The 26,296-nt window shown below is 42.3% G+C and overlaps 15 protein-coding genes across 15 annotated transcripts; 5 read left to right on the forward strand and 10 right to left on the reverse strand.

The window, feature by feature from the left end:
• Positions 1-88: 88 nt before the first annotated feature.
• PRP3 (U4/U6-U5 snRNP complex subunit PRP3) lies at positions 89-1,501 on the reverse strand (the record flags this gene model as incomplete). The annotated part of the gene is made up of 1 exon (XM_056227253.1): positions 89-1,501. One exon carries the CDS (start codon positions 1,499-1,501, stop codon positions 89-91), a length of 1,413 nt encoding a protein of 470 aa, XP_056087093.1.
• Positions 1,502-2,729: 1,228 nt separating this feature from the next.
• Positions 2,730-5,345, reverse strand: JIP4 (Jip4p; the record flags this gene model as incomplete). Its single annotated transcript, XM_056227254.1, has 1 exon — positions 2,730-5,345. One exon carries the CDS (start codon positions 5,343-5,345, stop codon positions 2,730-2,732), a length of 2,616 nt encoding a protein of 871 aa, XP_056087094.1.
• A 339-nt stretch (positions 5,346-5,684) lies between these two features.
• Positions 5,685-6,359, reverse strand: SKDI04G6780 (uncharacterized protein; the record flags this gene model as incomplete). Its single annotated transcript, XM_056227255.1, has 1 exon — positions 5,685-6,359. The coding sequence occupies one exon, from the start codon at positions 6,357-6,359 to the stop codon at positions 5,685-5,687; it is 675 nt and encodes a 224-aa protein (XP_056087095.1).
• A 1,336-nt stretch (positions 6,360-7,695) lies between these two features.
• Positions 7,696-9,600, forward strand: SNF1 (AMP-activated serine/threonine-protein kinase catalytic subunit SNF1; the record flags this gene model as incomplete). Its single annotated transcript, XM_056227256.1, has 1 exon — positions 7,696-9,600. One exon carries the CDS (start codon positions 7,696-7,698, stop codon positions 9,598-9,600), a length of 1,905 nt encoding a protein of 634 aa, XP_056087096.1.
• A 297-nt stretch (positions 9,601-9,897) lies between these two features.
• Positions 9,898-10,494, forward strand: SNM1 (Snm1p; the record flags this gene model as incomplete). Its single annotated transcript, XM_056227257.1, has 1 exon — positions 9,898-10,494. One exon carries the CDS (start codon positions 9,898-9,900, stop codon positions 10,492-10,494), a length of 597 nt encoding a protein of 198 aa, XP_056087097.1.
• Positions 10,495-10,537: 43 nt separating this feature from the next.
• PEX29 (Pex29p) lies at positions 10,538-12,196 on the reverse strand (the record flags this gene model as incomplete). Its single annotated transcript, XM_056227258.1, has 1 exon — positions 10,538-12,196. The coding sequence occupies one exon, from the start codon at positions 12,194-12,196 to the stop codon at positions 10,538-10,540; it is 1,659 nt and encodes a 552-aa protein (XP_056087098.1).
• Positions 12,197-12,729: 533 nt separating this feature from the next.
• On the forward strand, positions 12,730-13,701 carry DIG2 (Dig2p; the record flags this gene model as incomplete). The annotated part of the gene is made up of 1 exon (XM_056227260.1): positions 12,730-13,701. The coding sequence occupies one exon, from the start codon at positions 12,730-12,732 to the stop codon at positions 13,699-13,701; it is 972 nt and encodes a 323-aa protein (XP_056087099.1).
• A 141-nt stretch (positions 13,702-13,842) lies between these two features.
• On the reverse strand, positions 13,843-15,543 carry PHO8 (alkaline phosphatase PHO8; the record flags this gene model as incomplete). The annotated part of the gene is made up of 1 exon (XM_056227261.1): positions 13,843-15,543. One exon carries the CDS (start codon positions 15,541-15,543, stop codon positions 13,843-13,845), a length of 1,701 nt encoding a protein of 566 aa, XP_056087100.1.
• Positions 15,544-15,697: 154 nt separating this feature from the next.
• On the reverse strand, positions 15,698-16,102 carry CWC21 (U2-type spliceosomal complex subunit CWC21; the record flags this gene model as incomplete). Its single annotated transcript, XM_056227262.1, has 1 exon — positions 15,698-16,102. The coding sequence occupies one exon, from the start codon at positions 16,100-16,102 to the stop codon at positions 15,698-15,700; it is 405 nt and encodes a 134-aa protein (XP_056087101.1).
• Positions 16,103-16,425: 323 nt separating this feature from the next.
• KRE2 (alpha-1,2-mannosyltransferase KRE2) lies at positions 16,426-17,745 on the forward strand (the record flags this gene model as incomplete). The annotated part of the gene is made up of 1 exon (XM_056227263.1): positions 16,426-17,745. The coding sequence occupies one exon, from the start codon at positions 16,426-16,428 to the stop codon at positions 17,743-17,745; it is 1,320 nt and encodes a 439-aa protein (XP_056087102.1).
• A 284-nt stretch (positions 17,746-18,029) lies between these two features.
• VPS52 (Vps52p) lies at positions 18,030-19,952 on the forward strand (the record flags this gene model as incomplete). Its single annotated transcript, XM_056227264.1, has 1 exon — positions 18,030-19,952. The coding sequence occupies one exon, from the start codon at positions 18,030-18,032 to the stop codon at positions 19,950-19,952; it is 1,923 nt and encodes a 640-aa protein (XP_056087103.1).
• A 145-nt stretch (positions 19,953-20,097) lies between these two features.
• On the reverse strand, positions 20,098-22,524 carry VPS72 (Vps72p; the record flags this gene model as incomplete). Its single annotated transcript, XM_056227265.1, has 1 exon — positions 20,098-22,524. One exon carries the CDS (start codon positions 22,522-22,524, stop codon positions 20,098-20,100), a length of 2,427 nt encoding a protein of 808 aa, XP_056087104.1.
• A 212-nt stretch (positions 22,525-22,736) lies between these two features.
• Positions 22,737-23,426, reverse strand: VPS60 (Vps60p; the record flags this gene model as incomplete). The annotated part of the gene is made up of 1 exon (XM_056227266.1): positions 22,737-23,426. The coding sequence occupies one exon, from the start codon at positions 23,424-23,426 to the stop codon at positions 22,737-22,739; it is 690 nt and encodes a 229-aa protein (XP_056087105.1).
• Positions 23,427-23,682: 256 nt separating this feature from the next.
• Positions 23,683-24,309, reverse strand: RIB3 (3,4-dihydroxy-2-butanone-4-phosphate synthase RIB3; the record flags this gene model as incomplete). The annotated part of the gene is made up of 1 exon (XM_056227267.1): positions 23,683-24,309. One exon carries the CDS (start codon positions 24,307-24,309, stop codon positions 23,683-23,685), a length of 627 nt encoding a protein of 208 aa, XP_056087106.1.
• Positions 24,310-24,486: 177 nt separating this feature from the next.
• Positions 24,487-26,100, reverse strand: PAC11 (dynein intermediate chain; the record flags this gene model as incomplete). The annotated part of the gene is made up of 1 exon (XM_056227268.1): positions 24,487-26,100. The coding sequence occupies one exon, from the start codon at positions 26,098-26,100 to the stop codon at positions 24,487-24,489; it is 1,614 nt and encodes a 537-aa protein (XP_056087107.1).
• Positions 26,101-26,296: the final 196 nt, after the last annotated feature.

Consider the following 26,296-nt stretch of genomic DNA (forward strand, 5'->3'; position numbering starts at 1 on the left):
AAAGAGTAGGAAATTATTGAAAAATGTTCGAAAACTAAATACATTTACTACAAAAACTTCGAAAATCACTGTCTGAATGTCACTAATATCACGTCAGGACGGGCGAGTAAAAGCCTTCTGAATCGAATTGACCCAGTGTACGCAATAAAGATTCTTGGTCATTGCAAACTTTCATAAACCAACCTTTGAACTTACAATCTCTTAAAAAGCCTTCCCATGTTTTAACAACCGAGTTATTATGCATATTCATTTTCACATCCTCATTATTTATATGTAGGTTGAAATCTTCATTCCATTTTATCCTTCTCATCACCAAATTTTCATAAAATCTGCATGATTTTTCGTCACCCACAACTATAATAATTCCTGGCCCATCGTCACGTATGCGAAGACATAATCCCTTCAATGACAGTTCCTTGCTATTCATCTTCAACTTAAATCTTATTTTCGGGTTCTGTAAGTTCTTAAATTGGAATACTTTACAATAGTATGCTGACGGCTTTTCGATACTTAGATTAGAAATTTCTTTCCTTCTTTTGACGGCTTCTTCGTGCCTTCTTTCGTTTTCTTCCATGTGTTTCCTTTTTCTCAAATCTACTTGGTCTTTGACAGTTTTTTCCCAGGCAGTTGGATCTGCTATGTTCTGGTCATTTTCGTACACACTCATCATATTACTTAGTTTGACCTTTGGTTCAGGCTTCGGTAGTAGTCCCAATTTAATCTTCACTTCTTGTGCTTCCCTAAACATTTTACGTCTATTTCTTCTTATTTTCTTCCTTTCTCGCTGTGTCAGGTATGTCTTAACTGATACCTTTGCGTAATTGATCTTTTCAGGTATAGGATGAGCTACATATCTTATAGATGGATGTTTATCATCGTCATCATCGTCGTCATCATCATTATCGTATTTGCCGTCTTCTTCGGCGGGCGATGTGCCCTTCATCCTATATTTTTCCATCACTTCACCCTTCTCATCTAAATAAACCGTATCCCACCACTCATGACCATGGTTAGCGTTGTAATAGGTTTCGAATTTCGGCAAATCTAGTATGTACGTATCTTCATGTAATTTCAGGTCAGGTAAATGACCCGATTCAACTAATTTCTCTCTCTCTCTCTCCTCTTCTTCCAGTTTTAATCTTCTTTTGGAATCTTCATCCTCCTGGAACTTTCGCAATTCTCTTTCTTGGGCAATTCTTTTGCTAATTTCTCCCTTTTTATAAAACTTCAGGCCTCTTTCGTAACGCCTGTTAAGCTTATTCGATGGACTTGGGCCCTGTATGTCACTGAGATACGGATTATCACCGGTTTGATAATTTTTTCGAATCAAGTTCAAATTCGAAGACTTTAATGCTGAATGTAGTTCGGTTTTCAGACCACGGCCCTGAGACTTTTCTTCACCATTGCTAGTCTGTAGGCGTTGTTGTGAGAAGCTTGGTTCATAACGTCGAGTTTTTTGATTTTTTGGATTACCATTATCAAGACTATTCCTTAGAGGCATTCTTTGAACTAAACAATAGATTTGGGCTAAGCTTTTTTGGAAATCTTGCGGTTGCTTTTAAGCCTTTGAAGATAAAATTAAATATTACAAATATTTAGATGAGGTGATAACCGGTCAAAAAAACGCAGATACAAATAATAATATGGTTTTGTATTGAAAAGAAAAAAATAGTTTCAAAGACCTGTTGGCGGCTGATTTTGATCCAAAATTTTTAAATACCAGTTCAAAGTTCCATTCATCGTGGAAACCAGTTCACAATGCCTTTATCGTGGAAGTATTTTTATTCATCTTAATGCGATGAATGATACTTATCCTTGTTGCTTGAAAAAAAGAGGAAAGAGCATGATAAAAGTTCGTTTCTATATGATTTCAATTTTAAAAAGAAAATGAAAATCCTGGGCGTTCATAGGTATTTACAATCAATTATTGCTGCCTTATGAACGAAAAATCAAGCAGAGATGAAACAATTATCGGTGAAAACCAAGTATATATTGGTGAATTGGGAATACCATGCACAAATAGAAAAGGTCACCTGGAAATCGTTTTACCATGGGAAAATAATCAACTAGTTTCATCAAACATTCAAAGTTATTGATATTGCAAGTATATTCTAAACACAATAATTACAGTATTAGGTATGGTCTAAAGTTAAATTAAGGCATCTACGTTGATACTAAAAGCCGTTCCAAAAGACCGTTATGCAAACAGTGCTTTTTAAGGAGATGCGGTTATAACCAATCTAATTCGCGACGCTCTTCGAATAATGTTGCAGAGAATAACATTATTCTATCAGGACCCTTTCCACCACCAATAATGCGCTCTTTTCGATTAATCGCCAAAAAATACTGATCTCTTGCAAGATCTTCTGTAACACCGATGAGGATAATGATCGATAGCCGCTCAAGTCATACAAAATAATGCCTCCGCTTTCCTTAGTTTGTATCGAGTATGCCCAGTCCAAGAAAAGCAAGAAGGGTGATCTCTTGTATTGTTGTGTGTAAGATTCCATACTCATCAAGTTTCACATAATCATATAATATTAACTGTTAAACATTTATAAAGTAAATTGCCAATGACATGGTATATTGTAATATCTTATTGAATGCCATTTTTGTTGTTTGATATGTATAATTACACATTGTTCATTTACGGCGCACGAAGTCATAAAAGTCTCATAAACATTTGCACCGAATTGATATATAAGAAGTTGAGATCGGTCAATAAGATCTCATAATTTTCTGAACCCAAAAAGCCCACTACGCTTAGAAGTACTTTTGGCCTCAGTGTCGCTTCTTAAAGGTGACGAGGATCTTGATTTACTTTTGAAGAAAGAAAATAAGCCGCCACCGCCTGAGTTTGGTTTTAGGTAAGTCGAAGTCACAGGTGTTTTCTTTGTATGCTTTCCAGGGTTAGAATCATTAGATTTCACTTTTCTGAGAGAGGATGCACTACTAACTTTCCTCAAGGACGGATCCTTATTACCAGAACTTACACTGTAGGACTTTGAAGGCGTCAATTCCGGGAAGGCTGGAGTGGCCGGTTGATCCGCACCGCGATAATAACTGTGGTGATGTTCCTTGTCGCCTGTATTGTCTGGTGAAAGTTTTGATTTGAATACGCCAAGAGCAGCGTTGCCGTCCACATCCTTGACTGTGGATGCAAACTTTATTTGTGGAGAACGTGACCTGGACTCACTTGTATCGGAGTTTATACCAGCAGCAGAGGGTGAACCTGGCTTTGGATTGTCCCTTGATTTAGACCTTGATCTTGACTTGGATTTGGATCTAGATGCACTTGGATTGTCCAAAACGTCAAGCATGGACCTCTTTTGAGCGGCGACATGTTTTGGTGGAGCACCGCCAGTGATCACCCTTTTCAATTCTTCGAACCCCGAATCCATAGAGCGTGACCTACTGCCGTTTGCATCAGCATTTTCAGTACTATCAGTGATGGTATCAACTTCTAACGAAAACTTCAGGGAAGACTCCAGAATGATGTCTAATTTTTTCAAATGCCTTTGCCCCGGCGGTATTGACGAATCATGATCAGCATCGTTTAATTGCTGTGCCATACTTTCCCTACGGTTTCTAGCCAAGCCACATAGCCTTTCCTTTACCGAAATGTTAGAAGTCAACGACTCCACTGATCCTACGTCGTTTTCATCATTATCGGACGTATTAGGTCCACCATTAGATACATTTATCCTACTTTCATCGTCAACGCCGTTGGCATCAGCGGAATAACACAAAGAATCTATAGAATAGTCGTTAATTGGTTCTCGTTTGATGCTTGAAATAGTTGGGAGTCTGGCATCTGCGGACTTGGAATGATTTAAACCGGGCTTTGAAGCACTTTTATCTTTTGCTTTAGTCGCCTTTGAATCTGCAAACTGTCTTTGCAAATTCAATTCCAATTCCAACATTCTTTTCGCTGGTACGACGAACGTTGGAATGGGAAAGTTGGTACACAATTTATCTGTCAGAAGATTTGATTTCCAATGAACCAGATTATCTGTTCTCTTCCACCTCAACGTGCTGGACACGAAGAAGTCTGGAAAATAGATGTTCATGGCCTCTAGGAGCGTTTTTTTGGTCTTACCTATCAGGATTTCCACAGTAATCTTAACGGAACGGTCTTGCGGAAGAACGAGCGTAACGTAATCAAACAAATCCTGCAGTTTACGTTCTATTTCATTCTGTGTATATCCAGAGGACCATTCCATGAAACTTTCGTGTTTCATCTTGTTATCGGATTCCTCCGGTCCCAGAGATAGCGCTCTTCTTGTGCATACGGATCTTGATCTCGATCTGGACCTGGATCTCGTCGTTGACCTTATACTTCTGCTATCATCCAACGTCATCAGCAACCTTTTTCGCCTAGTCATTGAACCGTTGTCGTCGAAATTGCTTCTTGTAAGGCCAGGCAAGTTCGCCAGCACAACGATATGGTCTGTATTCTGTATCAAAGTGCGTAGCACCCAATCCAGTGCGACCCAGGTATGTCTCCTACCGCTAACGTGGCAGAGTATTGTTCGCGGAGTGTTGGGGAACCCAACTACTTCGTTCAAAACACGCTCTTTCCTCTTTTGGGACTTGGTCAGAGGCGTAAACCCGTCCTCTAGGGGAGGATTGAACTTGATTGTGGTGGCAGCCCCCGCTGATATTTTTTTTTTGTTTGGAGGGAAAAGTATCGTTGGATAATTGAAAAAATCTTGCTTTTGCTCCAATCGACGATCGATCTGGTTTTTCTTTTTGATCCATAGCTCCCTCCAGTTGGCGTACGCCCTATTGATAACGAGAGCATTATTGATATCTGTAGGCGTGGTGGGGTAGTCTTCCCTTACGATTTTCCCGTTTCCGGAAATCTTGAACATCTGGCCTATTTTGATGTTTCTTCTGGAGGCAGGTGGTGGAGACGAGTACCTCCCAGGACTAGCGCTACTACCCTCCCGATTAGACGAGCCGCCAGAATAGCTGTTCCTCGAGAAAAAATCGACATTGCTGTCGGAAGAATAGCCACTTTCGTCGTCGTAATACTCATCCATGGTGTAGTCTGCGGGAACTTGCACGCCGGGAAATTCTCTTTTCTCTTCATCCAAGGGCGAAGATACCCTAGACCTGGGCACCGTGTTGAAGGACACGCATGGTAAATATTTTTCGTTGCTACTCCTTCCTCTCTTTTTCACGAGAGGACTCGAGTCCAGTATCGACGCCAGACTACGGCTATCATCTTCTTCCTGCTTCGCCAGTACGTTCACCGTTTTTTCCAGCTGATCCGGTCGAATAAACAGCCTGATATGCTTGTAGAAATTCCTCGACTGTGCATCCTGATCTCGTAGCACCATTCTTTCCGTATGACCTGTTCCTGTATAGTTGTTGTACCTTAGCGACCTTCTTCCCTTAAAAATGGAATTTTCTTTATCTGTCAGTAGCATTCCTTTCGAGAAGAAAAAAAATATGAAAATTATATGCAAAATTTGTTGGAGGAGACAAAAGGATTTTAGGTTGTGTTTACAAAAGCATACATAGATAACTCTAGAGGTTGTTGAGACATGCAGAGCGTGTGTGCCACACCACCGCAGGAAGATCATCCGTAATTGTTCCTGTTGCTGCAGCTAGCGAGAGTACTTTCCGTCAAAACTTTCCCCATCGGATAGGAAAACAAAACGAAAAAAGGCCTCGGACTAAGCAGCAGACCCTTCTCCAAAAGTGCGAACCTTAGCATCCAGGCGCCTGGCGGGGCCGTAGCCCTCTAGAAGGCCCAGAAGAAGCCACTCGGGCACAAACTCGCCAGGAACACGGTAGTACTTGAGCCTGGGGACGATGAAGATGAGCGTTTCCAGGGCGTGAGTCAGGAACTCTGCTAGGATGATCACTTGCAGCACGCGGTCGCTGTCCAGCCATTTCTCCAAGGCCGCACCCACTGGGTTCGGCACCAGAGAGAATAGTGCGTGCAATGCCGGCCGGTAGAAGTAGCACAACGACGGTAGTGCTACGCCCGCTATGATCAGCAAGTCCGTCAGAGTGCAGGGGTACTCGACAGTGTCGATTTGAACGGGAGACAAGTTCCTCTTCTCTGCGGCAATGCGGAACATCCTGTCGAAGACCTGCTTGATTCCCGCTGCAGTGCGGATATCGTTACCGGAGTCGTTGTCGATGAAGTAGACGATCTTCTCGATGTTCTGACCTGTGTCCGTGTGAAGAAACTTTAGCGTGAACGTGGACGTTTGCGTGTCGATCTCTTTCAGTCTCACGTGCTTGACGGCCTTGGTGATCGGGACGTGGCCAAAAACGGCCAGACAGTCCTCCAGTCCTAACTTATGCCTGTCGTTGATGCTCACGATCAAAGAATCCCACATGCTTATGTATACTCGTGTGCTTGCTTGAATCCATAAAACCCACTCACTCGCCGATAGAGGCCTCCACTCTTTATATAGGCGCCATGTCTAAATAGGTGTGCACTTTGTCGCGGGAGTAATTATAAACGAACCAGAGCTTTCCGACCACCTGGCAAGACGCAGAAGATGGGGACATCGCAAGAACAACAGTGCATAAGTGGCTCGTTGCCTCCACATTTGCAAGCCGACGTTGCTGCAGCAGGCTCAAACCACCACTACGGCGCAGGGAGATGAGCCATAGTAGCTAACTCTCTCTTTTCGTACCTCACGTATAAGAAACACTGCCAGTTTGCGACCCGCTGTAATTCCGTTCGCGGCTTTTGACTACAAAGGGAAAATCATCAACAACAATGAGAAGAGTTCCCTGCAGTGTCAGTCTTGCTATGCTAGAAGGATCTGCTTCTCTTGAAGGCTAGAATGGTCAATTGCCGCTTCTATATCGCGAAGAAGGCTGACGGCAAGCTGTTCCGAAGATCTTTTCTTGATAAAGAGCCCAAACTAAGCAACTCGGAATGGTTACATGCAGCTGCCATCGGTGCCTGCCTTCTCTGGTAATATATATTCTGATGTTCCCATCTCTAAGAATCTTATATTTACTCTTGAATTCGCACTATTCTCCGTTGATCTGGAGTGCCACCACAGCACCGCTTGGGCCCCATGAAATGCCCCCATGTAACACAAGTGACTTGACAGGGCAGAGAATGCATGGTAGCACCGATGCAGAAGAATGCAAGAGCAGGGTTTACAATTGCACGGGCAAAATTGACGTGAGCTTACGAAGAGCGCGATTATCCTCACACATGCATCTCTGCGTATGAGTGTGCTGATCTTCACGCCGGATACGAGCCCCTATTCAAGTTCTAGATATCGTAGTGGTGCCAGTTCCTATAGGTTATACAAAAATATATCATATAGTTACCCTCGGCCTTTTTCCTTATAACGGAAGGGATGGAAATTTTTAACGTGGAAGAAAGTTAATAAACAAGTGTGCCATACTGACCGTCTCGTAATATAGCCTTGAAGCCACAGAATCAAGCTCAGTCCTGTAGACTTGTATCAGAACTTTCATTTCACGAGGCTCTTTTTTTCCCATTTTGTTGATACTACGCATTCGTGCTCAAAATCGTCATTTAGGAACCATCACGAGAAACAATAGGTTGGAGCTAAAAAAAACACGACAAAAAATCGTTTGAGTGCCATTGGCGTCCGATAATATATAGAATTTGTTTTAATCATAGCAAAAGAGATAGAATTAGTTGTTTGACACACTTTGTCGTACATTTTCAGTAAAGTTGAAATGAGCAATAACAATAGCAATAACGCCAACGCAGCATCTGCGAATGCAAATGCCCCTCATCATCATCACCATCACCACCACCACCACCATCACGGTCATGGCGGAAGCAGTTCTGCCCTAAACAACCCCAAATCATCCTTAGCGGACGGTGCTCATATCGGTAATTATCAGATCGTGAAAACGCTAGGTGAGGGTTCCTTTGGTAAAGTCAAACTGGCATACCATACCACTACGGGGCAGAAAGTTGCCCTCAAGATCATCAACAAGAAGGTTTTGGCCAAGAGCGATATGCAGGGCAGGATTGAAAGGGAGATTTCTTATTTGAGACTGTTGAGGCACCCGCATATCATCAAACTTTATGACGTCATTAAATCTAAGGATGAAATTATCATGGTCATTGAGTATGCCGGAAACGAGCTGTTTGACTACATTGTTCAAAGGGACAAGATGAGCGAACAAGAGGCAAGAAGATTTTTCCAACAAATCATTAGTGCCGTCGAATACTGCCATAGACACAAAATTGTCCATAGGGATTTGAAGCCTGAAAACCTGTTATTAGATGAACATTTGAATGTCAAGATTGCCGATTTTGGTTTGTCAAACATTATGACTGATGGTAATTTCTTGAAGACCTCTTGCGGTTCTCCTAATTATGCTGCCCCTGAAGTCATCAGCGGTAAGTTATACGCGGGCCCAGAAGTGGACGTTTGGTCCTGTGGTGTCATCCTTTACGTCATGCTTTGTCGTCGTCTACCGTTTGATGATGAAAGCATCCCAGTGCTTTTCAAAAATATCAGCAATGGTGTTTACACATTGCCCAAATTCCTGTCGCCTGGTGCTGCTGGGCTGATCAAGAGAATGTTGATTGTCAACCCATTGAATAGAATAAGTATCCACGAAATCATGCAAGACGATTGGTTCAAAGTTGATCTGCCAGAGTATTTACTTCCACCAGATCTCAAACCACACCCAGAAGAGGAAAATGGGAATGGCGAATCGAAAAAAGATGGTAGCGGTCCTGAAAGTGATGAAATTGATGACGACCTGGTCAATATCTTATCTTCGACTATGGGCTACGAAAAGGACGAGATTTACGAGTCCTTGGAATCTTCGGAAGTTACTCCATCCTTCAACGAAATCAGGGATGCTTACATGCTGATTAAGGAAAACAAGTCTTTGATCAAAGATATGAAGGCAAATAAAAATGTTAGTGATGAGCTCGATACTTTCTTGTCCCAGTCCCCTCCAACTTTCCAACAACAACAGAATAAACCACTCCAACAACGAGAAATAGATCATGAAGCTGCCAAGCAACATGCAAAAAGAATGGCTAGTACAACCACTCAACAGAGAACTTACCAATCACCATTTATGGACCAGTATAAAGAGGAAGATTCTACAGTTTCCATTTTACCCACTTCTTTACCACAGATCCATAGAGCTAATATGTTAGCGCAGGGTTCGCCAGCCGCATCCAAGATATCTCCATTAGTAACGAAAAAATCCAAGACAAGATGGCATTTTGGTATACGATCTCGCTCTTACCCATTGGACGTGATGGGTGAAATCTACATCGCTCTGAAAAACTTAGGCGCAGAGTGGGCCAAGCCTTCGGAGGAGGATTTATGGACTATCAAATTAAGATGGAAATATGACGTCGGAAATAAGACCAGCACTAATGAAAAGATTCCGGATTTAATGAAAATGGTAATCCAATTATTCCAAATCGAAACCAATAACTACCTGGTCGATTTCAAATTTGACGGCTGGGAAAGTAGTTATGGAGAAGATACCACCGTTTCCAATATGTCGGAAGATGAAATGAGTACCTTCTCAGCCTATCCGTTCTTACATTTAACCACGAAGCTAATTATGGAATTAGCTGTCAATAGTCAGAGTAATTAATAGCAGAATGTGAATGAATGATATGGAGGGTCCTTTTTTCAACATACCGTAGCATTGTTTGCAATTCTCTATAATATCCCTTTGTATAAACTAAATAAACCTGAACATAATGTATTGATTAAAATACTCCCCTATTTACCATTTTGTGATAGACAGGTTTATTCATCATGGTTTCTTTTCAAGAGGCGATTTTTTACTTGAGATTTTTTTACTTGAGAAAAAAATGAAAGAAATTATTCTACACCAGAGGATGAAGTTGGGCATGAGCAAAATACTGATCGTAAAGCAAAATCGAACATGAATAAAGATCAAGCAGAAAAATACCGGGAAAGAAACCTGCGGCATAAGTACAATATTCTACATGTACTACCAACGCTAAAGTCCAAAGCCTTATCAGGGCTGTACTATAAAAATTTCCATAATTCCGTGAAACGATACCAAATTACGTTGCCTGAACAACTAATGAACGGGAAATTTTGTTCTCATTGTGGATGCGTTTATGTTCCCAATTTCAACTCAATGCTGCAGGTGACGACTGGTACCGAGCAAAATGGCGTGGTCGAACTTAACGTTGAAAGAGCGCAAGCACCAGAAAAATGTATCTCAGTGAGTTGTTTGAATTGTAAATCGTCTACACTATTTGATTGGAAATCCGAACTCGTTGAACCAGTTGTTGAACGAGATGTTAAGTTTGCAGCCGATAGTGCAGGCAACAGAAATGTTTCCCACATAGTAGATAAAGCGCCAAGGGCTAAAATTAGTAGTGGTAAGGATAGATCCAAGAAGAGAAAATCAAATTCATTGACAAATCTTTTGTCAAAAAGAAACCAAGAAAAAAGGCTGGAAAAGAAAAGAAATTCATCATTATCGTTAGATAGTTTTATGAAAAGTTGATTTTATCATCAGTAAACGTATTCTGTAGAATATATACACGAGTCTATATAGTTGCATTAAGGGTGTCTGTAAGCTCTTCAATCGATGGGTACGATGCATCAGCATCGGCATGGCCCAGGTTAGGAGTTGTGTCATCTGAATTTTCGTCATAATCGTCATCACTGGCATGGATTAAACCGCCACTCATCGAACCCTTCGTCACACCATGAACGCCCTGCCTATATGTTTCTTCTCTCAAAGGATTAATCACTTCTTCTTCGCAGAGACCTGTAGAGATGTCAGAATCCAGTGTTTTCCTAACACAGCTACTGGTCCACATTCTTCTTCTATATGAACCCCTTTGCCCATCAAGATTCAGGTCGTAGACCCATTTTGTTTCCGAATCTATCTCTACGTACTGAATGAATTCGTCTTCCACCCATTCCTTGGGATCCAAATCAAGCACCCAATGAGAATTCCTGTCCCATTCCCAATCTTTGGGCGGCTTTATCTCCTCCAGTGACTTCACTGAATATTCCTCGACAGGCATTTCATATATCCTCAAATTAGAGAAAAGAGAGTAGTCGTCATCGGAAAAGCCAATCGAGCGCCACTCTTTGTCTTCAGGAAGGTACTTTTGGATCTCAAAGATTATGACCAATCGGTGTTCCCTGGCCTCAATGAGCTTCAAATGCTGCAGGATCTTAGATTCCAGATTAGTGGTTATAGTCAACGTTTTCAATCTTGTCTCCTCTGAATTCAGTTTAGTTAACAAATACTCCCGATTGGATGGGTGTGAGGCAATGAAAAAACACAACCCAAAAAGTATTAAAGCAGGTTTAATCGGGATAAGCATGATAAACTTATCCATGTACAGAAAGTTTAACGTTGCTAATATTAGTAATACAACAAAATAAAACGACGAGATTGCCTCATTGGTGAAGAAAGCAAACTTCTGTAGGAAGAATAACGTAAAGTCATAGAATTTAACATATAGCAGCATATGGTTTTGTAAATCCGTGAGATTCAGAACAAATTCCTGACTTAATTCAGGAACTGGCTTAGGAACCTCAGGTTTCCGCAAAGGTGGGCCCTGTGCGGGTGTTTGATTATTATCTAGAAACGGTGTCGGGTTTGGTTTATGAACATAAAGGTACTGCGGGACCATCACGCCGAACAATAGATAGAAAATAGGAATGGACGAAAGCATTTGGAAAGGTTTCGAGACAATAAAAGTGTAAAAGAACATGATAGATACTGTGTACGCTGGGTTAGTCCAATTCAGAATCTTTATAAGCTCATCCATAAGCATGAATGGTACCCCTAATCTTGAGTTCATTTGTATGAAATTCCTACTTGTGATTTGCACAGACAATTTAGGCCTCTCTTTACCAGCAACCATACGATGATGAATCGTATTAACGGCCGTCTTAGAAGATGGCGGCAATGCCATCTTGATTATCTTTTCTATCAAGGTATCCGTCATCATCTTTTGTATATTCGACGTCGAGGGGAAACCCCCGCCATTGGCAGTTTGGCTGCTAGAAGCCTGCAGATTATCACGCATAGGATCAACAGTCTTAGAACCACCGGATAAACCATCCTTTTTCGCCTGGCTTTTCCCCTCTATGCCACTTTGTACCTTCCTTCCCTCAGGCGTTGACTTAGCCGCAGTGCCAGCATTGTAGGGATCATTCCAGAAAAAATTCGTAACCGAGTCCATCTATACGTGTACACACAGTATAGTTCCAAGATTACCACTAGCGACGTCAAATATTCTGTATTGTCTACCTGATCAATGGTTAAAATATGCACTATTCCTCGTTATTATTTCTCAAAATAGGATCATGAAGAAGGGGTAACCCCGAAGCTCCTCACCTTTACCATAAACGCACTATTGAAAGAGTTCAGCAACAAGAAAACATGCTACCAGCTTCCCCTAATGCTCAAGCGGCATTTGCTGCAACGTCATCCTAAAAGGCTATCATGAGATGCATATGATGATATCGGATATTAGAGCGTATACATGCAACATGCAACATGCCCATGTAAAATTGTGATATGTCACAGCGCTCATCACCCGGCGGACACTTCTATTGAATTGTCAATCATTATATAGTGAGCCAGATCAAATACACAATAAACAAACTATGCTTTCAATTCTGGCTTGTTGATATTAGTTTTCATTTTGATTACTTGCAGTGGCGTCAGTGTAATAACTGAATTTTGAGAAAATATTTAAGCAAAGGGTAAAAAATGAATAAGCAAGAAGAAGAGGACTCAGAACGAGAGGAAATGCTAAGTGTCCAGAAAAATGATCCCGGGAAACTAAAGCAGCTAGGAATGCAGCTAGTATCTCCAGGGTTGGATGAAGACAGATTGAGCGAAAACATGATTTCGAAGATCAAAAAATCCAAGGATATTGAGAAAAACCAAAAGTTACTGATATCCAAACTCTCGCAAAAAGACGAGGATCACACTGGTAGACCCCCAGCTATTACAGTATCTTCACCGGACAGAACTATGTCTTTCAAATCGCGGAATCACTCTCTGAAGAGGAAAAGAATTCCTTCAGCGCTAAACGTTTCTGGTGTACGATCATCTTCGCAGTGGCACGCATCCAAAAGTGCCCCACCAAACATAACAAGATTTCCACAACAGCAAATCAATCCTAGAGTCAGATATATGGGTAGAGTAGCCCCTGCCGCCCAAGATTATCCCTCTCCGACAGCGAATCCATACATGACGGCGGCTTACCCTTTTCCATATACTGGATTGCCACCAGTACCATACTACCCGTATATTTCCACGCCAACACATACTCATTCATACGAAGGGTGTTATCCTCCAATGTATCCGACCCCCATGTACAATAGTGCTATGACACCAGCCGATAACCAGGCAAAGCGCAAGAAACCAACGAGGAGGTCATCACACTGGGATGATTTGGCTTCGAGAAAAAAGAATTATATCTCTAGACAACGCAGCGGAGATATCATTACCAGTAGAACTGATAGCGAGACAGGGAGCCCCGTCACAAAACATGTGTTGAGCGAAGACGCATCACTCAACGATGACATTGGTGATGACAACGACAAAGAGAAGAGCATTAGCGGGGAGATATATCTGTATGATGACGTTTTCAAATTTGAGGTCCGCAGTGACAAGGATGATTATATGAAAGCGTGTGATAGAATCTGGAACGAATGGCAAAGCTTGAAAAAATGACAGGATCTTTTTTTTCTTTACGTGATAAAAGCACTTACAATGGGCCTGCACTGCAAAACTAAATGCCATGCGGTATATGTATTCACGTAGACTATAAAATATTAAATAATGTACGAAAAAGCAACAAGAAGCACGATAGAATCAGTGGGATAACTCGTGGTAGTATTCATCATAATGGGGCACTTCGCTAGCTATTTCTGCAGCATCGAAATCCGATGAGTGTTTGGTATCACTAATCAAATCGGTAATCTTACTCAAGTTCAATTCCAAGTAGTTTTCCAAGAACTGGCCAACTTCGGTGTTTTCATGATTGCCTTGCAAACTCTCCAAGAGGTATGACCATGTGGCTTTCTTGTTTGTGTATGCGTATATGTTAACATCGACTGCACTATGGCCATGCGTAGTCCAGCCAATTTGAGCTCTGAACGAGACCATGTCATTTAGTTTATCCTGAATGGCATTCATGTTGTCACCCAAATGAATCAACGTCTTCACATCATCATCTGTGTAGTCGAAGATACCCAAGTCCCTTTCCAAGACCTCATATTTAATGAAATTTTCTATCTTGCTGGTTGCACCTTTATGTACATGGACAAAATCTACCAGCTTCCTCTTCAAAAATTCTCCTGAATGCGTGGCGTTGGCGAGAACTTGTGGATACCAAACATAATCTGGATAGCCGACGGTGACTTGTCTCGAGACGGCTAAGCCACCAGTCTCGTGATCTGATGTAGACACCAAGACAGTTTCAGTGTCGGAACTTTCAGCGAATTCTAAAACATACTGGAATGCCTCATCAAATGCAAGAACCTCTCTTACTTGTGAAGCGGGGTCGTTTTGGTGGCCAGCGTGATCTATTCTAGAGCCTTCGACCATTAGAAAAAACCCATTAGAGTCCTTATCCTCATTGGAGGCTTTCTCCAACGCATTCAAAGCTACAGTGACTTGATCCTTGAGGGAAGGATACTCCTTTTCATCTCTGTCAATTTCAAAGGGAATATCGTTATCTGCGAAGAGACCCAGTAGTGGCAAGGTAATGTTGTCACCATTGTTGTCCAGCAAGGAATCGAAACTTTTACGGTCACCCACGTACTGCCAGCCATTAGACTTGGCCTCATCAATCAAGTCTCTACCATCCTTCCTAGAACCATGGCGGCCGTATGGAGAAGCCTCCTCGCCGTAAGGGTAAAAGTGGCTTCTACCGCCACCCATTAGCAAATCCACCACTCTACCCAGGGGATACTCACCCAACTGGTGAGTAGCGATCAGATCCTCTTGCCATCTGTAATCGACATGAGAACTAAATGAGGCTGGTGTAGCATCCGTGATTCTTGTCGTGACCACAAGCCCGGTGAGATAGCCTGCCAATTTGGCTGCTTCGAGCACCGTACCACAGGGTCTGTGGTGTGTATCTACACCGATAGCCCCATTATAGCTCTTTAATGCACATGCAAACGCGGTGGCGCCTGCAGCCGAGTCGGTGACTAAGGAGTTCGAAGATCTTGTCCTGGAAGAACCGATAAAATGCTGGTCAAGCGTTAGGATGTCGTCTATGGCCAGGTCAAGAATATGCTGTTTGAACGATCTTGCCATGGACAAAGACGCAGGTCCCATCCCATCCGTCACAAAGAATATGACATTTTTCTTCTTGTTTGATGCAGAACGCAACACAATGGTGTTTGGGAACACCAGTTGCAATAACACCAGCAGCAACCCAATTAAGACCACCGTGGATACGATTATCTTGGACCGCTTAGAAATCCGCCTCTTTTTTGGACGAGAATTTGAGTTCGACCCAGGAACAAGACGTGTCTGTTCGCCCGGTAATGTGTGAGTCATCATGCTGTTGATGCTAGTATGTATGTATATTTGTGTAACCGTTCGCTACCAACGTGTGCAGCAAGAAAATGCGTATATATATAAATTTCTCTCTTTATATACTAAAATGCTTCTTGTTTTCCCCCACGCGCGAAGCTTATCGTTATCGTCCAACCTCCTACTCTTGTAGTTGCTGTTCTTCAGCCAGCCGCGCCTTACGAGAGGTGTACAAAGAAGAGATCCGCTGCTCTTCTTTCCATTCGCTCGTCAGCTTTGCTCTCAATGTCTCACACTGTGCGTCGATTTGCTCTTCCGGAAGCGATTCGTCGTCCTCCAGCCGATCACGTAGTTTGCTAACTTGCAGCTCGATCTCACGTTTCTGCATGTGCGTTTCCATATGTTTCTGCACTGCTAGGGGCCTGTTCACCCTGCCATGGCTGGCCTTATTAATCGCCTTTGGGCGCTGCTGCTGCTCACTACCTTGTGGCCTGCGCCTATTTGTGCTGCTGGCAAGTGACCTCTGCACGTGGCCCGACGTAGATGACCCTTTCGCCGATTTGAGTCCTATTCCATTGTACGACATGTCCGGAACAGCTTGCGTGGGATGCCGAAAGGTGATGTGCTGAGTCGAAGTCGAGATCCTGCCGACTATAATACCGCCCTTATAGTGCCCATTCTTGATTTAATTGGTATCTTCTTTGCTTTTACCCGCACGCTATCTATATATATACGATTTCTTTCTAAACTGCTACGCCTTTTTTTTTTACAATAGGGAAGAAAAAGAAAATATGATAAAAAACCATCAGGAAAAAAGATGATAGTTTTCCAGTGAATTCGTTTGTGCATTTTAAAGGTCAGTATTATCGGTAGTAATATTGAAATCCGCAAGCACTCACACGTGGAAGAATGTCGATTTTTCTCAGTAAGAGGCTATTGAGATACACCGTCTTTGTCGGTGTAGTTATTATTTTAGTGTTAACGTTGAACTCTAATGGCACCGCTCAGCAATATGTGTCATCTTTATCTTCGCTTACATCGTTTGGATCTACTTCCGCTGAACAGCAGGCCAGCACCGAGGAAGATGATGCTGAAAAGCTACGGAAGTATGCGTCGGACCCAGATGCAGGCGAGGACTCAGAAGCCATGGATGAGGAATCCAGGGCTCTCAAGGCCGCTGCTGAACACGCAGACGCCCCAATCGACACTAAGACCACCATGGACTATATCATGCCATCCTTTGCTAACAAAAGCGCCCAACCAAAAGCGTGTTACGTCACTTTAGTGAGAAACAGCGAATTGAACGGTTTGTTAAGTTCCATTAAATACGTGGAAGAGAAAATCAACAAGAAATATCCGTATCCTTGGGTTTTTCTTAACGACGAGGAGTTCACCGAAGAATTCAAGCAAGCGGTCACCAAGGCTGTCTCTTCTGAAGTTAAATTTGGTCTTCTGCCCAAGGAGCATTGGTCATATCCAGATTGGATAGATCAAACGAAGGCTGCTCGAATTCGCGAAGAAGCAGCAAACCAATATATCTACGGTGGTTCTGAATCCTACAGACACATGTGTCGTTATCAATCCGGGTTTTTCTGGAGACACCCATTATTGGATGAGTACGACTGGTACTGGCGTGTGGAACCAGGCATCAAGCTGTACTGTGACATCAACTACGATGTTTTCAAATGGATGCAAGACAATGAAAAAGTTTATGGTTTCACTGTTTCCATCCATGAGTATGAAATTACCATCCCAACGCTATGGAAAACATCCATGGATTTCATGGAAAAGAACCCTCAATACGTAGACAAGGACAACCTAATGAACTTCCTTTCTGATGACAATGGTAAAACGTACAATATGTGTCATTTCTGGTCTAATTTTGAAATTGCAAATCTGAATCTCTGGAGATCTGCAGCCTACAGAGAATATTTTGAGACGTTGGATCATCAAGGTGGGTTTTTCTATGAAAGATGGGGCGATGCACCCGTTCATTCGATTGCCGCTGCTTTGTTTTTACCAAAGGATAAAATCCATTATTTCTCAGACATCGGTTACCATCATCCACCTTATGATAATTGCCCATTGGACAAAGACGTCTACGATCAAAACAACTGTGAATGTGACCAAGGTAATGATTTCACTTTCCAAAGTTATTCTTGTGGAAAGCAATATTATGAAGCTCAAGGTTTGGTAAAACCAAAAAACTGGAAAAAATTCCGCGACTAGTTTTTTTTCGATATATTACTCCTTAGTTTTTCCTTTATACTTTTTTGTATGTATATTTTACTTTTATAACTGGTTAGGTGCACATAGAATTGCGTAACAGTCATAAAAATAAGGATATTCCCATGTTTTTTTGAAGGAACAAAAAATTGGATATTCTGATTCTTATTCGTATCCGAATTTAGCTTGAAAAATTGTGCTTGTGTAAATACAAATTCTACTAATGCAAGAAAAGAGGAATGCACTATAGGCAATAAAAATAGAAAAATCAAATAAGAAAGAGCATTATGGAAGTACTCAAAGAGGTATTATCACTTGATCAAGCTCAGTTTGATCAGTTAGCGCCAACTCCGCAGATTGAAGCCGACAAGGGCGATGATCCCTTTGAAAGTTATTTAAAGGACTGTAAATTCAGAGCACCCTCAAACCAAGACCAATCCCCATTAATCAAATTGAAAGCATTGCAGGAAACGCATGCTAATGATGAAACGGCCATTAATGTCATTGTACCTCAATTGATTGATTATCTGACCCAATTCACTGAAAGACTATCGAACTATACTCAGGATTTGGATTTTATCAAACGGAAATCTAGTGAATTACAATCACTGCTCGAATACAATTCTACTAAACTGGCCAACATATCGCCCATGGTCAATGATTTAATGATCCCTCCAGAACTCATCCATGATATCATTAAAGGAAAGATCAATGAAAGTTGGCAAGATAACATAACGTTCATTGCGGATAAAGAACAAATTTACGATAAATATAGGCGCAGTGATCTTCATAAAGACTACAAGGACGCTAAAAATACAACTGTCATAGCGCCAAAGGATTTTGAACGATTATGTCAGCTCTTGGATATCCTGAAAAATGTTATTCTAGAAAGATCTAAAAGGCTTATTATTTCCAAAATCAAAACCCTGAGAAGCCATCATCCGGTACCATCGCAAAGATTACAAACACAGTTATTGAAAGTCCAGAGAATTTTTCCTTTTATAAGAGATAATAATCTTTCTTTAGCGCTTGAGTTGAGGCAAGCCTACTGCTATACAATGAAATGGTATTATAAAGAGTATTTCTCAAGATATATCAGATCGCTGACTATTTTGCAGTTTCAACAGATTGACTCGCAATTTGCATTAGGGAATGGCCTTTCGACAACTCCAGTGGGTGGGTTTAGCAATTCTTCCTCCTTGTTTTTCTCGAGTTATCTAACCACATCGGCCAGCAATGCTTTTTATAATAAAGTTCCTGTAACAGATGAGGAAATTGATAAATACTTTCAAATAAAGAGAAGACTAAACATTCTAACTCAAGAAGATAACACGGTAATGGTATCACAAATCGCAGAGAATAACACATCCAGGAACTATATCGAAATCGGCTTCAAAAATTTGAATTTAGCCATTTTGGATAATTGTACGGTGGAGTACCATTTTTTGAAGGATTTCTTCGCTATGAGTGATGAAAACTTCGATGAAATTAATGGCTTGTTGGAACAAATATTTCAACCGACGTTTGATGAAGCAACTGAATACACTCAGCACTTAATCCAATATAATTATGATATCTTTGGTGTACTGATAAGTATCCGTGTGGCGAATCAATTGCAGTTTGAGTCTGAAAGAAGAGGGATTCCGTCTATGTTCGATAGTTTCTTAAATGGCCAATTAATTCAGTTGTGGCCTCGGTTTCAGCAAATGGTCGATTTTCAATGCGAAAGCTTACGTAAAGCGGCAATTACTACAAATGTGGCGAAATATGGTAGTTCAGGCCCAGCAAATAATGATCCCTTGACTTCGCCACATGAACTGGCCGTACAATTTGGTAAGTTTTTGATAAGCTTCCTGACTTTGGCAATAACACATAAACAGGTGATTGATGAAAGATCTGAACCATTATACAATTCCATCATTAGATTGAGAAATGATTTTGAAACTGTCATGACAAAGTGCAGTAAAAAAACCAAATCGCCTGAAAGATTCTTAACTACGAATTACATGTACTTGTACAATAACTTACAGCAATTGCATCTGCATTTGAATATAAGTGACTCAGATGCGCAAAACTACAACTTTGATTCTGCAGAGAGTGTCAATGCCAAGGCCAATGATGATGATGAAAATAATTCCGGGGTACCCCTGATAATCAGAGAAACCGAGAACCACTTCAAAACTCTAGTAGAAGCTTTTACTAGAAATTGAAGAAATGATAAAAAGCTGCGAGGAATACTGAGCATGCAAAACGTTGTTTCTATTCTGAAACAATATATTTCGTAATTACGTAACATATGTAGGGTCTAGTTAAGCAGTTACTGACTTCTACCGCCACATATATGCCACACCATCATTAAAACTCTTCAGGAACGCCTTTTGCAGGTCTTTGATCTAAATCAAGATAAATACCACCATTTTTGAAGCCAAACCATTTGAACCTTGTTTGATCAACAGCATCATCGTTCGTCGTTTCATCGTGCTTAACATCAGCTCTTTCCTCTTCCTTAGAAATGGGATCTTGGATCCGTTGAATAATTTTGTAAGCTTCCACGTCAGAATATGGCACTCCGGTTCTTGGATCGAAGTACTGACATTCTTTGTTTGTGATTAAGCATTTCTTTCTTATTCCATTCGCTAAGAAGACACCGGTTGGAGGTAGCGTTTTGATTTTGATTTCCAAATCCTTGTTCGCTTCCGTGCTAATTTGATGAACAATTTTCTTATCATATTCGCCAAAAGATGGAAAATTAGCTACGGCTGATAAGTCAAGAGATATATCAACGTTAAAAGACGGCACTGCTGACTGAGACTGTGAGGGTAAGATGGAGTGAAAAATAGTTTGTACATTTTGTGAACGCTGCGTAGTGGTAGGCGCGCTATTTGCGTGAGACCATTGAGAACCAAATAAATTTGTATTGAAATCCTTCAAATTCGGCGGCGTATTGGGGAAATCATAAAGTGTGACAAAATTTCTGGATATTAATTGTTCAGGACCTTCGTAAGTTGGTGTTGGTAAATAATATTCCGTGGAAGAACCATCGACTTCAGTGATAGTTTTTTTCGAGGGGGACTCTTCAGTGTCAATGATGGCTACCTGTGGAGAATCGGTAAACGTCACCTGCTTCAAAGTACCAGTTTCACTGCTCTCTTTGATATCATGTGACGAATCACGTGGTGAATCCTTGATGTTTTCATTCTTTTCAACGGGCGCAATCTCCTCTTTTATCTCCGTATCTGCAGTAATCAATAGATTATCGTCAGTGCCAGTAGAGCCTGGTTGTGATGATTTCACCAATTCATCATCATCATCATCATCATCATTCTGTGATACTGTTTCGTCACCAAGCAATGATTCTTTTGAATCACTTTCCGCATTTCCTGAAATACTAGTTAGTTCGTTTTTTATATCTTTGATTTGTGTATTTAGCACTATCCCATCAGAACCGGTAAAACTGCCGGCAGTGGTCACTGTATCCTCATGTGATTGACCGTTACATGACAGATAAACGAAGTTTTGCTTGTCCGCAGTCGCATCTAAGGTGGTACCTGGCGTTGGGTCTGACTTCATTTCTTCAGGTCTTTCGGTTGACACTGCTGCACTCGGAATCAATCCTTCTCTACCGGCATCATTAATAGGAGACGTTTCACCTGTTTTGATCATTTCTTGCTTTTTCAGAGTCGTAGACTCATTTTCTACAGGATTCACGCTATCTTCATCCTTTCTGAACCCTTCACTTTCCTCCTTCTTATTATCTTGTGCATTCTGTTGACTGGGACTTGGATTCTTCCGTGGTTTCCTTGGATATTTCTTCTTCTTTTTGTCACGTTTACTCAACTGTTCTTGCCAATACGCATGATCATTCAGTTCCATTACTGGCGTCATCAGCCATGCGGTAGACAAAAACTGAAGTATAGTCTCATTTGGCTGGAATTTTTGCTTTTGTCTTTTCTGCAAAGCTAACCGATTCTCCTTTTTCCAAATTTCCTTTTCTTTGAACTTATCTAACGACAAAATATTCAACTTTTCAGTCTCCTTAGCAATTCTTAGTCTCTCGGCTTGCGTCAAAATATACTTAGATTCTTGTTCCTTGTGTTTTCTTATCCTTTCTTGTATGACTTTCCTCTTCACTTCAGCTTTAGATAGTTTCTCATAAACTTTCATCGTATTTTCCATTACAGATGATCTTTTAGAGGTCCTTCTCGTATTTAATAGTAATGTCTCTGCATTCAATTGTTCATGGTTATGGTGTGATTTTCGTGTGGCTTGCTCCTTTACAGGCTCAGCTTTAGGCTTTTGCTTTTTGACTATTACGGGTCCCTTCTGTAATTTCTTGTTTCTTTTTTTCCTTGACAGTAACTCTTGTCTTCGTATTTCCCTTTCCTCTGCATCATCGTCATCTTCGTTGTTGTTAGAATCTTCAGATTCACTACTGCTGAACATCAAGTCATCCGCCACATGATCACTTGAAGTCTTGGGGGTTTCTTTTGTTATGCTCTGCGCCTCATCCTCTTCTTCTCCTTCGTCCTCATCGCCGGCATCTTTCTCCATTATTTCAAAGTCCTCGTCATTATCGTCTTCTTGGAACAGCAGTCCAATTTCGTCTTCTTCATTATCATCGTTTTTAAAGGAGGACAACTGTCTTTTGGTCGATTCTATATCCCTCAGTTCTTGCTCCAGTAATTTCTGTAGTTTATTACCGGCATTAGACCTTCTTGAACGTGTTTGTATGATAAACTCGGTATCAGGCCCTACGTCATTATCACTACTTTCGTCGCTCATTTTACCTTGTGAACTCGTTTGAACTTAACTTCTGTATGTATTCATTAGTCTATATAGTATGTTTCTATTTTTTCAATTTACTGTTTTTCCATTTATGCATTTTAAGTAAAGAAAAAAAACACCAGAACTTAAAGGTGTGTAAATGGCCTATGAGCAGAGAAGATATAAAGAAAAGGTGAACTCAGGAAAAGCTTGAATATGCAAATTTTTTTTCACTGGGCGCTTTCTAAAGCTTTATTTTTGTCTGCAGTATCAAGGTTTGGCTCTTCATCAATGAAAGTTGGTGGCGCGTTAGCGCCTAGTAAATAATTGGGCATATCATTACCGAATGGGTTTTCAGTCGCTTGCAACGTAAGATCATCTTGTGCGAGAGCGTCCAGTTCTGCATCTAACTCCGCATCACTGATGTCGTCAAGTTCGCCGCTGTTGTTATTCATTGCCAGAACTTCTTGCAGTTCATCACCTTGTTCTATCAGATCCAACATTTCATCCTGCATGTCCTGTAACTTGTCTATGTTTATCTTGCCGTACTGAGCTTTCATGGCGTTATTAGTTTGCTTTAGCGCGTTTATTGTGATCATTGTGTTTTGTAAGTTATCGTTGGTTAACTGAGCTTGTGTCATGGACCAAGACTGAGAGTCCAACGAATCCCTCATATTTTCCAACTGTTTACGTTTATTTAAAATTTTCAGAGCTTGTTTTCTCAATGAAGGCTGCTTATTGTTTGATCTTTGTAAAGTTTTCTGAATATTTTGCAGTTGGAAGTTTAATTGGGCAATTTGAGTATCTAGCTGGGATATCCTGTTTGACAACGATTGCTGCGCCTGATTCATGGATTGGTTGGACTCTTGCAAGAGTTGATCGTGGCTTTTTTTATTTCCATATCCGAATATTCTGTTCATGATGTCTTAAAAGGTTTTTGGTGTGGTTGCGGTAACGATGGCTTACTCCTATTACTTTCTTATTGTCATTGTTTTTCTAAGTGAGTTTTTCTTGCTTAAAAACCCACAGTTCTCTGTATGGCTGAAGGAGAGGGGAAGGAGGGGAGTGAGAAAAGTCAGAAATTAAAAGATATATACAAAGTTACAAGTAGAAGTATATATATATATGTGCTCGTGGCGTGCGTATGTGTCTGCGGGTAGAAAGAAACTCTGCGACTTACTTCTTCAAATATTGAGCCAAGTCCTCGATAGAAATCAAGGGAATCCCGTGTTTCTTGCCGAATTCTTGACAGTCCGCTAATCTCATCATGGTGCCCTGTTCGTCGTCATTGACCAATTCACCAATAACAGCGACGGGGCTCAGCCCGCTCAATCTACACAAGTCCACACCGGCTTCAGTGTGGCCTCTCCTCTGGAGGACACCGTCGTCAGCGGCTCTCAGGGGACAGATGTGGCCTGGTTTCAAGAATGATTTTGGCGTAGAGGACGAGTCGGCAAGCGCCCTACAAGTCTCCGACCTATCATGAGCGGAGATCCCTGTGGTGGTGCCCTCGGCGACGTCCACGGTTATCGTGTACGCAGTCCCGTGTCTGTCGTCGTCATTGGATTCGAACTTCATGCCCGTTCTCAGTAATGGCAGGTCCAACTTATCAGCAATGGCATTGCTCATGGGGGCACAGACGTAGCCTGAAGAATGGCGAACAAGAAAGGCCATTTGCTCGGTGCTGACGTTCTCAGCAGCGCAGATAAGATCGCCTTCGTTTTCACGACCGGCATCATCCATCACAATAACGAACTTGTTCTGCTTGAAGTGCTCTATAACTTGGTCAATTGGCGTAAACATTTTCTTTAACACTTTTTTTTTCGCTTTTTGGCCCTTTGGTTGGTTGTGAGAGAGATGTTCAACCGACGCTCGCTTATATCATGATGAAAATTTCACAATAGCATGTATTAATAATAGCCTTTCTTTTTCAACTCTCGCTCTGAGAATTTACTACCTCGCCGTCCGTCGGAAAAGGCGTTAGGAGATAACCGCCGCCGTGTAAAGAGACGTTTCGGGATCGAACACCCATCCCACGACAACGTGACGTCCATCTGCACACCACACTTGGCACCGTAGGGCGCGACTATCCTCTTCGTCGTCGTCGAGCCAGCGCGCACGAAGTATAGGCGCCCCCAACGCCAGCGGCGCGTTAATAATGGCTTTCCCCGCTCGCGCGTCCCACAGCCGCACGGTCCAGTCCGTCGAACACGACAATAGCAGCACTAGCCGCTGAGCTCCATCTTGGTAGAACTCCAGTCCCGTGACTCTTGCAGAGTGGGTTTCCCCGGTTTGGAACCTGTTATTGTCCAATACCAAGTACAGCGGCCCAGACTGGTCCCAGAAAACCTTGTAGATGCCGCCATCCTCGCCGCCGACCCAAATATGCTGCGGATCCTCACGTGTATATGCCACGCTGGCCACGCCCACTTCTTCGAACTTTGCTAGCAGCTTCAACCGCTCTATGTATGTAGAAACATCGTCATCTAGTGATAAGAGCTGCGATAGCGGCACGGGCCGCAACTGCTGCGGCTTCCGCACAACCGCCAGGTCCAGGCAGCTCAGCTCCGCGATACTGCCGTCGCTCGCCGCCACAAGCATTTTCTCCTGCCCGTGCACGCTGCTGGTCTCAAGAACAGCAACTATGGGGTGTTGAAAGTAGTGTCTTGCAATCATGTTGCGCTCCACGATGTACACTGCCGGTTTTGCTTCTTGCTTCTTCTGCTTCAACTGGAGCTCGTACAGTATGATCTTGCCCGTGAAGGTAGTCAGCAAGATGGACACAACCTGACTCTCGTGGTGGCCACGCCGGAGGATTGTGGCATTCATTATCCGCGTACCGCGGAACTCCATCACGTCCACCAGCTGGCCGTTGCGCCCGTTGGCGCTCTCACACTTCACTACGTTCACTACAGACCACGCCGCCTCATCGCTGGCATACTGCCGGCCTGCTGGCGGCAATCGCACATATACTACTACCAAGATTCCCTTTCCCCGGTCATACTCCTGCGCAATGCGCTCACAGTCGCTCTCTGATTGTACGTTCTCGCTGACCATGGCCCATAGCATCGAACCATCTCCGTCTTGTTGCATACTCGCTGACGCCCGCTCGCCTGGTGCAGGAGCAAGCGCCTCCAGTCGCGCAAAACTAGCGTCATTTAGCGTTGCCGCCACGTCTTCAATGAGAACAGGCTTGGCCAGTTCCAGCCTTGGCTGCGCATCTTCGTCCTTGCTATTGTCCTCCTCGGCGCGTGCAGCAGCAGCAGCAGCAAGGACCGCATTGGAGGCCTTGGCGCTGTCATTTTCTCGATGTAGATCTTCTTCGATCTGGTCTGTTTGAATACTTTTGTCGTATGTTATAACTTCTTTGTGCCGGCGATATGCGGGTTCAGGTTCCGGGACCCTCGAATCCTCTTCCATCTCAGTTTGGACTGCAACATTCACCATGGTTACCGCTGCTTGCACCCCTATGAGCTGACGGCTACCGAGGTTCGGCATTGCCTCGTTCCCAGGAAGCAAGCTGGCCTGTTTGCGCCTCTCGCGCAGCTCTTTCAATTGTCTTCTCTTCTCCTCCAGTTCTTTCAATCGCTCCATCTCAACGTTCCACCGCCCTTCTTTCTCGTAATGCATTCATCTTTCTGCTTGTTTCGGTTTTTTTCTTACTTTTCTTTGTTTACGGCAAAACACGAAAACTCTGCTGTACACTTTTCTTTTTCTCTTCCCTCTAAGCTAATGTTGAAAATTTCAGAAGCATTATATTTGAGCCTCACGTAAAAAAAAAAAAGTAGTA

Source organism: Saccharomyces kudriavzevii (assembly GCF_947243775.1).
Source record: "Saccharomyces kudriavzevii IFO 1802 strain IFO1802 genome assembly, chromosome: 4".
NCBI lineage: Eukaryota > Fungi > Ascomycota > Saccharomycetes > Saccharomycetales > Saccharomycetaceae > Saccharomyces > Saccharomyces kudriavzevii.